Source organism: Sminthopsis crassicaudata, chromosome 1, assembly GCF_048593235.1.
Source record: "Sminthopsis crassicaudata isolate SCR6 chromosome 1, ASM4859323v1, whole genome shotgun sequence".
Taxonomy (NCBI): domain Eukaryota; kingdom Metazoa; phylum Chordata; class Mammalia; order Dasyuromorphia; family Dasyuridae; genus Sminthopsis; species Sminthopsis crassicaudata.
This window is the reverse complement of record NC_133617.1, coordinates 299,350,010-299,368,354: the sequence shown is the minus strand read 5'-3', so window position 1 is coordinate 299,368,354 and position 18,345 is coordinate 299,350,010. Positions and strand designations below refer to the sequence as shown.

General features: G+C 35.9%; 1 protein-coding gene across 2 annotated transcripts in view; it reads left to right on the top strand.

The window, feature by feature from the left end:
- The first annotated feature begins 177 nt into the window (after nucleotides 1-177).
- Nucleotides 178-18,345, top strand: part of LOC141549454 (serpin B6-like) — a 40,364-nt gene continuing 22,196 nt past the window's right edge. The window contains exons 1-5 of one of the 2 annotated variants that reach the window (XM_074279002.1): nucleotides 178-296; nucleotides 2,304-2,481; nucleotides 3,063-3,200; nucleotides 3,940-4,057; nucleotides 7,253-7,395. In XM_074279002.1, the coding sequence (XP_074135103.1) occupies nucleotides 2,311-2,481; nucleotides 3,063-3,200; nucleotides 3,940-4,057; nucleotides 7,253-7,395 (570 nt within the window). In that variant the 5' untranslated portion in view covers nucleotides 178-296; nucleotides 2,304-2,310. Of the gene's footprint in view, nucleotides 297-2,303; nucleotides 2,482-3,062; nucleotides 3,201-3,939; nucleotides 4,058-7,252; nucleotides 7,396-14,039; nucleotides 14,197-16,722; nucleotides 17,253-18,345 lie in introns of those variants that run through there. The other variant, XM_074279004.1, reaches the window with a different exon arrangement.

Sequence of the window (18,345 nt, the reverse complement as noted above, 5' to 3'; positions counted from 1 at the left end):
CTTCTTCCTTATTACTACTAGAAAACTTTTCTTGGCACCAGATTTCCAGTATGCCCCAAAACAGGAAGTAATTTAAGGAGTAGAAGTAATTTCTGCCGGACTCCTCCCCCAGATCAAAAGTACTTATTCTCAAATCTAGGAGGTGTGTCTCAGCCTTCTCGGAATCTCCCCCCCCCCCCCCCCCCCCGAGTAAACAGCTGGGCTTAAAAGCAGGACTTCTCTCTGGGCTTGTAAACCAGAGGGGTGGAAGGAAGCTATAGCTGCTGCTCTTAAGGTCCGCTGTACAGCCAGCACAGGTAGGAAGTGGAAGACTAAGCTACTCACGGATCTGCTCTGCTCTTATGGCTGAATACTTCGAAAGCCCGAGTCTTAGCGCAGGATCGCCCCACTTTGCTGGAGGCGGTGTACAGAGGGCGTAAGGGGTCCTTGGTCTACCAAACCCACTTTCCTACTTGGCCCTGAGATCGTGGCTGTCCAACTCGGGATTTGTGGAGTCTAGCTCCCTGACTTTGATCTTGTGTGTCAGGGTCTTGAAACTAGAAAGTCCTTGGGCCAGAGCGCGAGAGGCAGCTTGTAGCTTCTGACTGCGAGAACTTGTAGCTCGAACCTGGCATGCAAGCCTTGGCAGAGGCGAGTAGGTTCTGAGCGCTCTCTTGGGAATGAGGATAGTTCTTTTTTCCACTTCCCGGCTTCTCCCGGCACTCTGGGATACGTCTGGGCTTCCTAGTCTGTGTCTTAAGAATTATGCATAGGGTTGTTGGAAAGCGGCTGGCGTAGATGCTTGATAGTCCCCGAAGTTGGAACTCAGTTTGAGGTCTCTAGATCTAACGGTCAGACCCGCGAGCATCCCGAAACTGAATTGTGGCATCAGCCCTGCTAATAGTGAGATTCAGGGCTGTTGGACCCTCAAAGTATATTCGGGTTATGGGATATGTCTTAAAAGAATTTGTAGGCATAGAATCAAGAGCAAGGATTTTATTTATTTAACTGCTAAGAAAAAAATATATCCATATTCTTAGCGCTTAAAAGAGCGGAAGAAAAGTTTTCTAGTAGGAATAAGGAAGAAGACGCCATTAAGGGGAAGACTCTTTAAATCGGAATTACGTCTTCTGGTGAGATAACCCTAGGAGGGAGTTAGCAAGTTAGTGAGGTACAGTTAAGTTCTTTTATAGAAAAAATATAACCTGGAGCTTTGACATCGTAACTTGACAGGATGATTAGATACTGTAATGGTGGATTTATGATGGTGTTGTCAATGCAAATGATTCAGCTAAAAATTTTCCGAGGCTTCAAACTGGGGTGTCATACCGATACACTTAAAGCCACTCAATTAAGATCAACATATCTAAATAATCCTTGCTTCTCCCTGCCTGCCTCTGGGAGCAATTTAGGCTGTAAAGTTCAGACTTTATCTTGCTGAGCTAGGGAAGACATAAATGATCCACACTCAGCACTTCCTTATTCCCTTGTACTGAGATGGGAGGAGGAAAAAAAAAAGGGGGGGGACTTTCTCAAGACTTTGATGAGAGCAGAAGCAAATCTCTCCCAGCTATTTGGTTCCAGGTGATACTTGCCCTGGAAATGTGCAGAAAGAGTAAAGAAATGGGCAGGAGTCTCATTACACCATCTTTACTTGGGGGAGAGAAGGATCGCTTTCATTTGGAAACATTCATACAATTTTAAAATTGTCAGTAATCACAGAGGCATTGGAGATGAAGAGCACAGAGGGACTGAATAATCTAGTCAAAATAACAAAGCTAGTTATTGGCAGATCCTGGATGGGGCAATATTATTAGTTATATTTCCACTTGGGAAGCAAGAAATTGATAACAAAGTCTCTTGTTTTTTCCTATTTTCTAGCTATGAGTCATAATGATAATAATAATCAGCAAAGATGAATTTATTTGCTTTTTTCTGGTGTCCTATTTATATTTTTATTATTTTGTTCATTTAGGGAAGCAACTAATTAGGACAGTGAATATAATACTGGATTTAGAGTCAGGAAGACCTCCATTCAAATCTTAGACCCTTACTAGCTGTATGAGTAAGGACAATTTAGTTCACCTCTGTTTGCCTCAGTTTCCTTATCTTTTAAATGAGCAAAATAATAGCACCTATGCTTTGAAAATAAAATGAATTAATATATCAAGTGCTTTTAAACATTAAACCACTATATAAATGCACTTTACTATTGTTATTTATGATGTATCATTGGAGATTATGTAGATTCAAAAAGTAGTAGATGCATATACACAGAAATGCTTCATTTTCATGTAATATGTTTCTTTGTCTTCTCATTCTAGGAGTGGCATGATGGATGTGCTCTCTGATGCAATCAACACTTTTACTTTGAATGTTTTTAAAGAAATTACTGAAAAAGATAACTCACAGAATGTGTTTTATTCTCCCTTAAGTCTTTATTGTGCCCTGGCTATGGTCTTAGAGGGGGCCAAGGGAAATACTGCTGCACAGATACAACAGGTACTTGAGACTAAGAGAAAACAAATAAACAAAAAACAAAATAAAAACCAACTGATCAAACTATATGAAATTTTTTATACTTCTCTAAGGCCACATCTCAAAGGAGCTGAATTTTTTTCAATAGTGCAGCCATAGAGAGTGAGGAAAAGGAAACACAATATGTGGGTGATCTGTTTAGTCTCTGTGGTATGGACACTAGGCATTCAGGGTAGAAATGTCCCCAAGGTTATTAATGCGGAATAATCTTACCTTTTTCCCATGCTTGGAGGAATAACTAATAAGGTCACTATTTGGGAAGGTACATGAGGAAGAGAGGAAGATAAAAATATGAAGTGCAGTAATGTATAATAACTGGAAAGGATACTAAAGGACTTTAAATGCTGAACAAAAAAGATTTGTATTTCTTCCTAAATGCATAAGGGGCTAATGGACCTTACAAAATTGGGTGATGTCTTCCAATTTTTATTTTTAAATATTTTCAATCTCTGTGGATCTTTCAGTTGATTTTCCTTTGAGGATTTATTTTAGTTTTAAAAGAAAGGAAAATAGTACTGAAGTTGTACTTTTGTTTTTCTATATAGGTTCTTTCTTTAAACAAAGGTACAGATGTCCGTCAAAGTTTCCAGTTTTTTCTTGAAGAAGCTAATAAATCTGGTGATCAGTGCCTGCTAAGAATTGCCAACAGACTTTTTGGAGAAAAGACTCATGATTTTATTTCAGTAAGTCTTGTCTATTATTTCTTCCTATATTAACTAAAGCAAATCATTGGCATTTTCAAGTTAAAGAAAGATGACAAGAGTACCTCTTCTGTCATGCTATTAAAGATTCGGTTGGAAGTATTTGAAAAAGTCAGCGCTGGGAACATAGTGTTATTATCTATAATTTTAAAGAATTAACAGCAAGGTTCAGTGGACAAAGCATTACCAGAATTCAAATCTCATCTCTGCTACTTGTTATCTGGACAAATCTTTTCTCTGGGTCTCAGTTTCACCTGTTTAAAAATGGAAGTGGTGGACTGATGTTTTCTAAACTCTTTTAATTCAAGATTTATAATCCTTTGAACCTATAGACAATGAATGTCTGGATTAAACATTCTTTTCTGACAGTTTATTTTTAAATAGCAATTTGTTGATTTATTGGAGAACATTGCCACATCATTAGTCTTCCTTTGGATTCCCAACCATAACCTTTGCTTTTTAAGTGACCTATTTGTGCTAATAAAATATAAAAGTATTTAACAAGCCTTGATTTATAATATCTAAGTCATTAGATTCATTAGTTAAAGATGTAAAAGTTCATCCAAGTCAAAAACAAAGATTTGGGATCAATTTATGGTGATCTGTAATATGTTTGTGATTGTTAAGAAGAGTTCAAAATTTGCATTGCAATGCGATTGCATTGGTGAAATTTAATTTTGGACTTCTGACACTTGATTGTATTGTTTATCCTACTGTTTAGTCTTTTAAGGAATCCTGTCAAAAATTCTACCATTCAAAAATGGAAGAACTTGACTTTGCTAATGCATCAGAGGAAGCAAGAAAACATATAAATAAGTGGGTAGAAGAAAAGACTCAAGGTAAGAAATCATGGGATTTCTTTTTTTAGTTATTTTAGAGATGGCAATTTGGGATTTTGATAACTCTTTTCCAAAATATAAAAAGGAGTCATTTCTAAGCATTAAAAAGTAGACAAAAATCTGTCCACTAAAAATTATTTAATTTTCTTTTTCTTTCCCCTGTGTTTCAATGTCCTCAGTATCAATAATGTTTCTGAATACTGCAATCAGCTTCTAGGATGAATCATTTCCAATCACAATGCATTTCTTCATTTATTGAATGATTAAAATAACTATTCTACTGTTAGGCATCTAAGACAGATTCTCTTTTTATGTTGCTTTCTAAAGTTTTCCATCTACCTCAAACAATGTTACTATATTCTTATATAGTATAGTAAACCCCTATTCCCCTGTCTTTCTGTGCCTTTTATATATGTATTTACATGTATTCAAGCTGTACACATTTTATTCTGATGACCTTATTTAAATTGACTTTTCAAGGCCATGTACTTTGTGGAATCCCCAGAATTATTTTTGTAATAAGTATTTATTTCAACATATGGTATAGTAGTAAGGAGGTTTAGAAACTTCTGGGGGCGGGGTGGAGCTAAGATATCAGAATAGAGAAAACCCTCAGTTTGTCATTTGCAACATATTTCTCTAAACAACTTTTAAAAAATAAATTTTCATATCCTTTGACTACTTATCAATTAGGAATGACTTGCATTCTTATAAATTTGACTCTGTTCTCTACATATTTAAGAAATGAGACCTTCAGCTAAAATAGTGGCTGTAAAAATTGTTTCCCAGTTTTCTTCTTCATATCTAACCTTGGGTGCATTGGTTTTGTTTGTGCAAAACTTTCCTTTAATGCAATCAAAATTATCTATTTTGCATTTTATAATGTTCTCTATTTGTTGGATCAGAAATTCTTTTCTTCTCCATAGAGGTGACAACTGAACTACCTCTTGCTCTCTTAATTTGCTTTCAGTATATCACTTTCTATGTGGAAATCTTGTATCCATTTTGACCTTCTCTTGTTATAAATTGTAAGATGTTGGTTTATACCTATTTTCCCAGTATTCCCAGCAATTTTCCAAATAATGAGTTCCTATTCCAAAAGCTAGAGCCTTTGAATTTATCAAACAATAGATTACTCTAGTCATCAATTATTGTGTCTTGTGTCCCTAACTTTCTCTACTGATTCACCACTCTATTTCTTGGCCAGTACCAAATGGTTTTGATCACTGCTGTTTTTTAATGTAGTTTTGGGAATGATACTGCTAGTTCACCATCCTCTGATATTTTTTTCCATTAATTTCCTTAATATTCTTGACTTTTTCTTTTTCCAAATGAATTGTTATTGTTTTTTCTAGCTCTAGAAACTAATTTTTGGCAGTTTGATTAGTATGGCATTTTATAAGTAGACTAATTTAGGTAGAATAGTCAATGTGATTATACTAGCTCAGCCTAACCATGAGCAATTTATATTTTTCTAATTATTTGGATGTGACTTTACTTACGTGAAAAATAGTTTGTAATTGTGTTCCTATATTTCCTGGGTTTGTCTTGGCATAAAGACTCCCAAAGATTTTATATTTTCTACAGTTATTTTAAGTGGAATTGATCTGTCTCCTGCTGCTGGGCTCTATTGGTAACATATTAAAAAGCTGATTATTTATGTGGGTTTGTTTTATGTCCTGCTATAATTTTCTAAGTATAGTTTCTTAATATCTGCAAAGAGTTACAGTCATATCCTTATTTCTTATTCCAATTATTTCTATTTCTATTTCTTCTCTTACTCTCATGCTAACATTTCTAGAACAGTATTGAACAATTGCGGTAATAATAGGCATCCTTTTTTCACCCCTGATATAACTGGGAATGCTTCTAGTATCTCCCCATTACCAATAATGCTAGCTGATGGTTTTAGATAGATGCTACTTATCATTTTAAGCAAAACTAAATTTATTCCTTTGTTCCCTAATGTTTTTAATAGGAATAAGTACTTTATTTTTTTTTCAAAAACTATTTCTACATTGATTGAAATAATCATATGGATTCTGTTTGTTGTTATTGATATGATCAATTATGCTAATAGTTTTCCTGATATTGAACCAGTCCTGTATTTCTGATATAAATCCCACTTGGTCAGATTTTATTATTCTGGTGATAGCTTATTATGATCTCTTTGCTAATATTTTATTTTAAATTTTTGCATGCATATTTACTAGGAAAAGTGGTCCATAATGTTCTTTCCCCATTTTAGCTTTTCCAGATTCAGGTATGAATACCATATTTTTGCCATAAAAAGAATTTGGCAGGAATCCTTCTTTGCCTATTTTTCCAAATAGTGCATATAATATTGCAATTAATTGTTCATTAAATATAATTGATAGAATTCACTTGTGACTCCATCCGACCCTGGAGATTTTTCTTACTCAGTGGAATTCAAATTTTTTTTTAAATGAATAAAAATATGTATTTGTATGTAGTCATGAAATATTTAGTGGAATAAACTTGGAAATTTAGTTTTAAAATATGCAATAAATCAGAATATGAATAAATATGGAAATTTAGTGAAATAAATATATGTAAAGAAAAACCAGCTACAACAACAAAAAAAGAAAAGGGCTGGAGTCAGAAAACCAGAATCCAAGATATGCCACTTATTAGCTGTGTGAAATTGGAGTCTCCTCCTTTTTCTAAGACTCATTTTCTTTATTTATGCATGGGGGCTTATCCTAACATCAAAAACCTCATGGGATTTTTATGAATCTACATGAGATGCTAGATGTTAACACATTTTGGAGCTGTAAAGAGAATTTTTCTTTAACACAGTGAAAGAAGGGATGATATATATTTTTAAATGATTTTTTCTTACAAACTAACCATGGTATTCAGGGATACTTTTATTATTACACTATTAAAGATTTTGGTTTAGAAATTGTGGACTATATAACTAATAGCAGTGCTATGTAGAGATTAATGATTGTACTTGAATAAATTGTTACAATTGAAACTCTGATTAGTGTATGTTTTGATCGATCATATAATCAATGTTATGATAATGAGAAGGAGGAGGAAGAGCACAAGGAGGAGGCTAACTAGACTTGTATAAAGTTTATAAAATGCTGTATATGTATTATCTCATTTATTTTAATTGTGATTATAGCTACATCTCCACTAAATTTAATCTCTAATGTTTTAATACAGGTAAGATTGTAGAACTGCTAACTAATGGTTCTATTGATCAATTGACCTCTCTGGTACTTGTGAATGCTATCTATTTCAAAGGAAAATGGCAAAATCAATTTGACAAACATGCAACAACAGAACAAATGTTCAAAATCAACAAGGTAAGTGGCAATTTCGCAATGTCCTAGAATTCAGTGGACAACTGGGACAATAGGAAAGAACCAGCATGTTCCCTTTTTTTCTTAAGATATAGAGGAAGTACTAACAACACACAAACTCTTCTTTTTCTTTACTTAACTTTTCTTCATCTCTCTATCTTTTTCTTTCTCCCTTGGAAGGACTTTCCCTTCTATTTTCTGATATAATAATGAAATCAAAGTTTCCAAAGCAATCCTGATAGACTTTTACAGAAAATGCTATCTGTGTCCAGAAAAAGAACTATGGAGACTGAATGTAATTCACTGTATACTATGTTGACTTTTTTTTTCTGGTTGTTTTTTTTTAATCTCTCCCATGGTTTTTCTCTTTTGTTCTCATTTTTTTCTCCCAACATGATTCATAAAGCAATGTGTATTTAAAATAAAATTATTAAAAATGAAAAAAAAGGAATAGCTTGTTTATACAGTGTTAATAACTGGATATTTGTTTTTATTTTTCAAGTCTGTGATTGTTTTTAAGACAAAGTTATTTGTGATGCTATAGTTTGTTAGAACTGCAAATTCTCTGAAAATTTGATTTCTTTTATCAAAGTAAAAAAACAAAGAGAATTCAATCCCACAGTTCAGTTTTTCTTCATTTCACTTGTTATGCCAGTTATTTTCCTTACCTCAATACCTTACAATCTGGAAGACAGTTTCCTTGCTGTTTCTGTATGTTTACTTTCTTATAAAGTTGTTGTGGTAAATCATGAAAGAAGAGAACATGCTCTCTTCTGTTTTTCAATTTGGTAATAATTTTTACCTTGGTCACTGAGGATACATTGTGGGAAATTATTTATTAGAAAGGCAAACCTAAGAGAAGTATTAAGAATTTTTTTGGAGAGAGTTGTTATTTTCCTCATTGAAGCTATCTCTGTGTGATTTCTGATTTCCAAGTTACCCTTTCCTCTTTTGATACTTCCTTAAAAAGAAGTCTTTTGATCTAAGCTTAACATAGTTAATCAGTGGCCTGAGAAGTCTGGTTTTTTTCTACCAGACTCTGAATTTAATTATTTCCATCTTCTTTCCTTGACTATACTTCCTCTCTGCATCCTCTTTATCCCCTTCTAGAGCTATCTCTAGAAGGGATTTTTTTTCTTTATATATTCAGACATAATAAAGAATTACATCATTGAGCTTAGAGACTAGAAAAGAATTTAACCTTCCCATTTTATAAGAGAGGCTGACTATAAGTGCAGAGGTTCTTAGGGGAGAGAGATTAATGTGAGTTAATATCATCAAGTAATAAAACATGTAATACAGTAGACTTTGTAGAAGGTTGATGTATATGAATATGTATATACCTATATATCTATCGGTATCTTTCTCTACATATGTATATGTATCTGCATGCACATGTGCACACACATATGCATAAACACATATACAATAGACCTAGCGAAGGCATTATTGATCTGAAAGCTTTTTTGTTAATTGTCAAGCAGCTGTTAAATACCTCATATTCCAAAGAATAAACAAAGTTCTCTATCAATGTACTCTTACATCAGAAATTTCATTGGTAATGGCAAAAAGAGTTTTTAGACATTAGTTGATGATGAAATATGATCCACAGTACCATTAAACCTTATTTAGGACATGTGGATATACCCCTAAGATTCATGTCTGTTTTTTTTAAATTACATAATCCTGGATATAGATTAACTCACAGAAAAAAGACATGTTAATCTCAGGGTTATTTCCACAGATTCTATATCAAATATTTTATTGTCTTAGGGATAAGGGAGGAAAGAGCCAGAGGGAGAAATTTTGGAATTTAAGTAGCATTTAAAAAAGAATATTTAAAATTGTCTTATGTGTAATTGCAAAACATAAAAGCTTATTAGAAAATATATTATATAATACAAAACATAACAAAAAACAATTCACCTGCTAATTGGAATAATGTAAAATGTTCTAGAAACATACAGAACATAGAAGAGGTTTTGGGGAAAGATAAGAACTAGTTCCTTTTTTCTTCTTCCCCTAATAGTATTACCTTAAAAAGGAATACTTAATGTGTAGGTAAGTCTTATGTGTAGAAATAGTGTTTTTTGAGTGGGATAAAAGATTCCAGAGTTTGTTTTATATTTTTTAAAATTATAGTTCACCCATTTCTTGGTGACATATGAAATTCCTTTAAATTTATATATATATATATGGTTTTAACTAGTTTCATATCATCATCAGATAAGAAATAAATTTTTGAAGCAATTTGAGTGAAACTTATTTGTTAGGATTACTAAGTGAGAACTCGGGTTGTCTGGATAGTGACGAGGTGAGAATTCAGGTTGGACAATTACAAGGTGAGAACTCAGGTTGACTTGATAGAGGGGGCAAGCTCATTGGCTGGGGTGGTTCTTCCCAGAAGCCCTTGCATTATCCCACGCCCATTCTCTGGGAGGATAAAAAGAGACAGCACTGGGCGCAGAGAGCAGATCGGCCTGGAGAAGGATAAGAGCTGGAGGAGATTCAGAGCCAGGATTCAAGAGAAAGACTCTGCATTGCATCAGGCTTGACGGGGCTCCATGCAGGAAGGGAAATCACTTCTAAGGACAAGAGTTAACAGCAACTGCCTGGAGACAACGGTTCGTTACAGGAAGAAGAATCTGTCGGAGAGATTTGAGTAGAAGACACAGCAGATCTCTTCCCAGAGAGTGATCCGGCAGCTTCTGGAGACGACAGCTCGCTACAATTGGCGCCCAACGTGGGGCAAGGACTTTTGCTTATCCTGACAAGAAGAGCTAGACCAGACCTTCGCAATTTGGCGCCCGAACAGGGACAGACACAGTCCTGATTCCAGTAGAAAAGCCTCCCATCCAGATCTCAGTCTCTCTGACCCAGAACCGTGAGTAAAGAGGAAACTTTGTTAAAGATTAAGTGAGTGTGCTAATAGATAAATAAGGAACTTAACTTGTTAAGGGCTAAACCAGGAATCTCTTATAGTGAAATGGGGCAAACACCTTCTGTTCAAGGAAAATGTTTAGAGAGCATCATCAAGATTATGAAAAGCCAAGGATTGATTATAATTTTAGAGTAGATTACTGAACTTTTAAGAACTGTGAAGGTCATATGTCCTTCTTTTTCTCTGGAAGAAGAATTGGATCCAGATGAATGGGAATTAGTAGGAAAGCAATTAGGTGAACACTACAATTCCAGGCCAAACTCAATTTCCAAAGATACAATTCATACCTACAATTTAATCCAAATGGCTTTAAAAAATGTTATTCTAAAGGAAGAGATGAAGGAGCAAAATGGGGAGGTGTCAACTAAACTAGGTGAAAAGGATGAATCAGATAACAATGAAGTTAAGTACAATTCTGAGCAACAGCAACAGGAGCACCTCCCATCTCCTCCCTCAATTAACCCTTCATGGGTGGAGCAAGAAGGAGGAGAGGAAGAGGCAGAAACACAAACAGAATTGCCTGTGAAGCAGCCTAAGCCTATGACAAGATTAGAAAAAGCATTGGTTAAAGCTAAGAGAGAAGGACAGGATATAAGTGATTTTATACATGCATATCCTGTGATTGAAAATATTGATTCTGTAGGTCATAAAATGAGAAGATATGCACCTTTAGATTTGAATAAAATTAAGGATTTGAAAAAAGGTTGTACCCTTTATGGGACTACATCAGCTTATGTCAAAATGTTACTAGATGGTTTGTCTTATGAAGTCCTAACCCCGAATGATTGGAAATCCATAGCAAGGATATGCCTGGAACCTGGAGAAAATTTATTATGGCTTTCGAAATTTCATGAATTATGTAAAATTCAAGTCAGATGCAATTTGGAAATAGGAGTTAACACACAATTCACTTTTGAGCACTTAGCTGGTGAAGGTCAGTATGGAGAGAATTCGGAACAGATTAATTATACCATGACAATATATGAACAAATTGCTAAGGCTGCAATAAAAGCTTGGGGTGTCCTTCCTGGACAGAAAGATCGTGGAGAGGCTTTCACTAAAATAGAGCAAGGTCCCAATGAACCTTTTGCAGATTTTGTGGGACGTTTGCAAACTGCTGTCAAAAGAACTATTGGAGAAAATTCAGCTACAGAAATAATGACCAGACATCTGGCTAAGGAAAATGCCAATGAGATTTGCAAAAGAATTATATGGGGATTAGACAAAGATGCTCCTTTAGAGGAGATCATAAGACGCTGTGCTACAGTGGGAACAAATGCTTTTTACACCCGGACAATGATGAATGTGGAAAGACAGGGTCCCTCCTGGCAAGGGCCTTCTAGAGAAACTCGGCGATGTTTTCAATGTGGAAAAATTGGACATCTAAGAGCTCAGTGTAGGTATGGAGATACAGTGAGAAGACAGGGTGAAAGAAGACCTAAAACCCCATGTCCAAAATGCAACAGAGGACTCCATTGGGCATCAGAGTGTAGAATAATTCAGGGAAATGGGATGAGGGGCCCAGGTCCAGGGCCCCAGGCAAAAAAGACTTGGGGCATGATGACAGCTGATGTTACACCCAAAGAACCTTTAGAAGACCAGGACTCTGATTTAATCAACCAGCAGAAAAGCAATCACATGGCAGAAAGGGATTACCTGATAAGTGAGCCAAAAGGCAATCAGATTGCAAAAATGGATTACACTTGGGGAGAACACAGGCCTTTTAAACCAACAGGGCTATGTCCAGTGCAAACAATTCCAATGTAATTGCCAGATGATGAGAAGAGATTTAGAAAGTGGTAAATAGAAGGTAATTAGATAGGTTAACTGCCTGGGGGAGAGGGTTTGCTTGTATTTCTTCAGCAGGAGAAGGAATCAGATGGGTGCCAACGAGTCATATTCGCCTTATCCATCAGAGAGAGACAGAAAAAGAGAAAGACCTCAAAATAAAGGAGAAGATCTAAGAAACATCTGACACTGAAAGAGCATGGATAATAAGAAGACTGTTAAAGAACTTTAAAACCAGCAGGAATCATTGGACTTCCTCACACAAGATGAGACTAATGGACAATGGACTTATGGACATTTATAAATTTTCAATTTATGATTATGTTATATACTTCTAGCATGTGTTACGTTACTATGTTACTATGTGCTCATGTAATTTATGTAATTATCTGTAATACTTCCCATATTGATGGATTTATGTTTCAAGGTCATTTATGTAATTATCTGTAATACTTCCCATATTGATGGATTTATGTTTCAAGGTCATAACTGTCCTATGTTCTAAATCAAAAGAAAGGGGGAGATGTTAGGATTACTAAGTGAGAACTCGGGTTGTCTGGATAGTGACGAGGTGAGAATTCAGGTTGGACAATTACAAGGTGAGAACTCAGGTTGACTTGATAGAGGGGGCAAGCTCATTGGCTGGGGTGGTTCTTCCCAGAAGCCCTTGCATTATCCCACGCCCATTCTCTGGGAGAATAAAAGAGAGGACTCCCAGAGATAAAATGAAGACTCTGCATTGCATCAGGCTTGATGGGGCTCTCTGCAGGAAGGGAAGTCACTTCTAAGGACAAGAGTTAACAGCAACTGCCTGGAGACAATCGTTCACTACAGGAAGAAGAATCTGTCTTAAAGATTTGAGTAGACACAGCAGATCTCTTCCCAGAGAGCGATCCAGCAGCTTCTGGAGACGACAGCACGCTACACTTATTCACATTGAGGATTAACTAAATATTTAGTTGTGGACTTAGCTCAATTTTGAACCTTCCTTGTTCTTATAGGATGGAGGGGGAAGAAGGGAACAGGAGAACACTAATTGCTCTAATTATGAAAAAACCCCAAGAAAGAAAAGGGAAACTTAGGGACTCTAGTCTTTTTTTTTTCCTCAGGCAATTGCCCAGGGTCACACAACTAGGCAGTATTAAGTTTCTGAGGCCAAATTTGAACTCTGGTCCTCCTGACTTCTGGGGTGGTGCTCTATCCACTGTGCCACTTAGCTGCCCCAGGGACTCTAGTCTTAGAGATATTTTTATTTATATATGCCTGCCAAGAGCAGCACTATGTCACAGGAAAGAAAAAAAGTTATATTTTTTCAATAGATGAATTTAGCCCATTTCCTTTTAAAGAAACAAACCCCAGGGCATGAAGGTATTTCTCTGTGAACAATTTATACCTTCAGAGGATTTATAATCTAAAGACATGAGATTGGGGCATGCAAATATGTCTTTTTTTTTTTTTTTTTTTTTTTGTTGTTGTTGTTGTTGTTGTTGTTGTTGTTGTTGAGGCAATTGGGGTTAAGTTACTTGCCCAGGCTCACACAGCTAAGGAAGGGTTAAGTGTCTGAGGCCAGATTTGAACTCAGGTCCTCTTGACTTCAGAGCTGGTGCTCTATCCACTGCACCACCTAGCCGTCCCAAATGTGTCATTTTTTTTTTCCGAAGGTGTAACTTTGGCTGAAATTTTTTTTTTAATTCATTTTTCCAAATTATCCCCTGCCTCCCTCCACTCCCTCCCCACGATGGCAGGTAATCCCATACATTTTACATGTGTTACAATATAACCTAGATACAATATATGTGTATAAATACCATTTTCTTGTTGCACCAAATGTGTCATTTTTTAAAAGAATGTTGTATTGATTTTATGTACACCTTCAATTTCCCTGAATTCACTTTCATGTACATTTATTTCTTTTTAGGACAAGCAGAAAACCAGTACAAATGATGTATCAGGAATCTACATTTTCCATGACCTACTTAAGAGAAGTATTTACCAATGTACTAATTCTACCCTATGTTGGAGGACAAATGGACATGGTCATTTTGCTTCCAGATGAGAACACAGATCTAAAAACGGTGAGACTGGTAATTGAACAATTGGGAAAAAAAAAAAAAAAAAAAAAAAAAAAAAAAAACATTGATTCAGAGCTATAGGCATTACATCTAAATTTTGGTTTTAATTACAAGTCCTTTAAAATGAATCTTCTTGTCCTAGGTGTCTAGATCAATAGAAGGTTAAACCTATTTCTTTGTATGTCTTGTATCACAAATAGATAGAGTATGGTAGAGGCAGTGAGGAAAAAGAATGGTATTTAGCTATAGGGTCTGACAGTGGAAGGTTATAGCAGCAGGGCCCATCTGAAGCTAAAGGTAATGAGAGAACCTCTTTTAACATTTCAGGGACTGGAATTACTACAGGAAAAAGGGAGTTGGGTGTTTTTTATTTTTGTTTTTGGTTTTGGTTTTGGTTTTGGTTTTGGTTTTTCCCAGATCCTTCTAGGGCCCAGTGGTCAGGTACAGTAGAATGGAAACGGTTAAACTAGAGATATGATTGGAAATCACTGTGACAGCAAGCACAGAACATCTTGCCTTTCTTTGATTGTTTCATTGGAGGAGAACTCCTGTGTTAGTAACCCAGGGAGACTCATAACTGATTCTTAATCTGGTCAAGATGAGTTTGTCTCATAACTAGGATCTAACCCAGTTTTGTAAATCCATAGTAAAAGTAAAACCCAGCATTAAGTCTTGTTGATTGCAGAATTGTGCAATGAAAAGTCAGTATTTTGCCTACCCAGGAGATCTCTGAGGCAATTTCCTCATCTGTAAAATGGGGGTAATCTCTGCCTGAAATAATTAAGTGGGTAGTTCTGAAAGGGTGAAGAGTTAAATGAAATTATGTGATAGTACTTTGAAGGCTACAAAATGCTAGAGAAATTTAAGATTAGAAGTGAATAATGAAAGGGGGAGTAGGAAGTGGAATTTCCAAGGTAAACTAAGATAGTGTGGAATCATTTAAGTGAGTAGGTTGTGGGATGGGGATGACAGAGGAAAGTAAGGCTATATTTACAAGCCATTCTCCAATAGATAAATGGTCAAAGGATATGAATAGACAATTTTCAGATGAAGAAATTCTATTCATATGAAAAGATGCTCTAAGGCATTATTAATTAGAGAAATGCAAATTAAGACAATTCTGAGATACCACTACACACTTGTCAGGTTGACTAGGATAACGAAAAAAAAAAATAATGCTCAATGTTGGAAAGGATGTAGGAAACTGGGACACTGATACATTGTTGGTGAAATTGTGAATACATCCAGTCATTCCGGAAAGTGATTTGGAACTATGCTCAAAAAGTTATCAAACTGTGCATACCCTTTGATCCAGCAGTGCTACTACTGGGCTTATATCCCAAAGAGATCTTAAAGAAGGGAAAAGGACCTGTATGTGCAAGAATGTTTGTGGCAGCCCTCTTTGTGGTGACCAGAAACTAGAAACTGAGTGGATGCCCATCAATTGGAGAATGGCTGAATAAATTGTGGTATATGAATATTATGGAATATTACTGTTCTGTAAGAAATGATCAGCAGGGTGATTTCAGAAAGACCTGGAGAGACTTACATGAACTGATGGTAAATTGTATACTTCAACAACAATACTATATAATGATCAATTCTGATGGATGTGGCCATTTTCAACAATGAGATGAACCAAATCAATTCCAATAGAGCAGAACTGAACCAGCTATACCCAGCAAAAGAACTCTGGGAGACGACTATGAACCACTACATAGAATTCCCAATCCCTCTATTTTTGTCTGCCTGCATTTTGGATTGCCTTCACAGGCTATTTGAAAGTCCAATTTTTTTTTGTATAGCAAAATAACTGTTTGGACATGTATATATATATATATACATACATATATATATATATACATATATATATATGTATGTATATATATATATATATATATATATATATATATAGTATTTAATTTATACTCCAACATATTTAACATGTATTGGTCAACTTGCCATTTGGAGGGGGAAGAAGGGGAAAAATTGGAACAAAAGGTTTTGCAATTGTCAATGCTGAAAAATTACCCATGCATATATCTTGGAAATAAAAAGCTATAATAATAATAATAATAAAAGCTATATTTGGAGTCAGAGTCCAATACTTCCATTGGAATTCTGGCTCAGCCTCTTATAACCTGTAGGACCTGAAGCAACCTCTGTTTTCTCAATCTGTAAGATGGAGCATTATTCTGGATGGTCTCTAAGGTCCCTTTCAGCTCTGAATCAAAGGTTCTCTGAAGGAACATACAGAAAAGACAGTTATCAATCTCTAGAAGAATGGTGTTTGTGTGTGTGTGTGTGTGTGTGTGTGTCTGTCTGTCTGTCTGTCTGTCTGTGTGTGTGTGTTTGTGTGTGTGTGACAAAGAGAATGAATATATGTTTAGCTTCATTCTGCATTTGTCAATTTCCTAACTTTCAAGAAGAATAAAAGCTCCATAGAGATATAGAGTAATATTTATCTAATTAAGTTAAACCCTTGGGAATTTACAACATGCAACTCTTTTTTTTTTTTTTCATTTCTAGTTGGAAAAGAGTCTTACTTCTGAGAAATTGACAGACTGGTTAAAACCAGAGAGGATGAATAAAACTGAGGTGGAAGTTTTCCTTCCCAGATTTAAGTTGGAGGAGAATTTAGACATGGAAAACATTCTTCGAAAATTGGGCATGTCAGATGCCTTTGATGGATCCAAGGCTGACTTCTCTGGGATATCAGCTGGGAAAAACCTGTTACTATCCAAGGTCATGCACAAGGCTTATGTGGAAGTTAATGAAGAAGGCACAGAAGCAGCTGCTGCCACTGCAGTAGTTATAATACCCCTATGTGCAAAAATGAATCCTCGATTTGTGGTTGACCGTCCTTTCCTTTTTCTTATTCGAGATAATAGCTCCAAAAACATTTTGTTTTATGGAAAAGTGATCTCTCCATAAAGAGATAATTTATTCTTCATGGGGTCCTTAGCTTCATTCTGTTTATCTGTGTTTTACCAGATTCTGATTTGCATAGTATAATTGCCACTACAATGCAAAAATAAAATTCTTTCTGAGAAATTCTCTACTGGGATTGCCTGTTTCCATTTGTGAATTTTAATTTTCTGAAAGGTGTGATTTGCAAAGTGTGCACCTGGTCCCTCATTTGAGGGCATGAAAAGCAAAGGTAAGACTTGAAATCAACATTCCCTAGTGTATTTCATGATTAGTTTTTGTTAATGACAGCATAGAGTCCCTTGCCTGCCCCTATAACAGTACCTCATCCCTCTGCCCACAGCCCAATTGCAGAAGACATTATCTATTAATTTATTTTTCCCCCAGCACAGTGCTTGTATTCTGACTCCATCTTCCCTCTGACACTGCATCCTCAATCTTTCCCTTCCATTGGGTACAAAAGGAAAACTAAATATTGCTATTTTCTATTCCTTTGTCAATAAGGCAGACACCCAGCTGTCCCCCCCTCCCACATACAAGCACACACCTACCCACTTTATTTTTAAGAGAAAGATGTAGAAATTAACGTGGAGTGGTAGATCTGGGGAACAGGTTTCATGAAACCACGAGGGAGGTCTCTGGGAATGAAACATTTTTGTGCTTCACCACAAAGTTAACAAATCATACAATTAGCATCTTAGTCCAGTCTTCTTCAGCTGTTGTAAACATAATTGTAACATACTCTTCTTTGTATCAAGTATCTTCCTACTCCATTTCATCTCACATCCTGTTGCCAAAATACAGTCCTGAAAAAGTAGACCTAACCAAGTGACTCTCATTTACCACAAATCCAATTAATGCTATATCCCCTGCACCATCTACTGCCCTGAAGGTAGAGAAAACTAATCAAATTGTTTTCGGGTCAATTGCTTTTTCTCACATGTTTTGATTGCCCTTTTACCAAAACACAACCCAAAGATGAAGGCTCTACTTTTAAGTGCTTTCTCTCTCTCTCTGTCTCTCTCTCTCTTTCCCTCACTCTCTGTCTCTGTCTCTATCTCTGTCTCTCTGTCTCTGTCTCTGTCTCTCTCTCTCTCTCTCTCTCTCTCTCTCTCTCTCTCTCTCTCTCTCTCTCTCTCTCTCTCTCTCTCTCTTTCTGTCTCACCTTCAGCAGTGGGCATGATCCTGTAAGGACTTTTGTAAAGATTCATGGTTCAGACACAT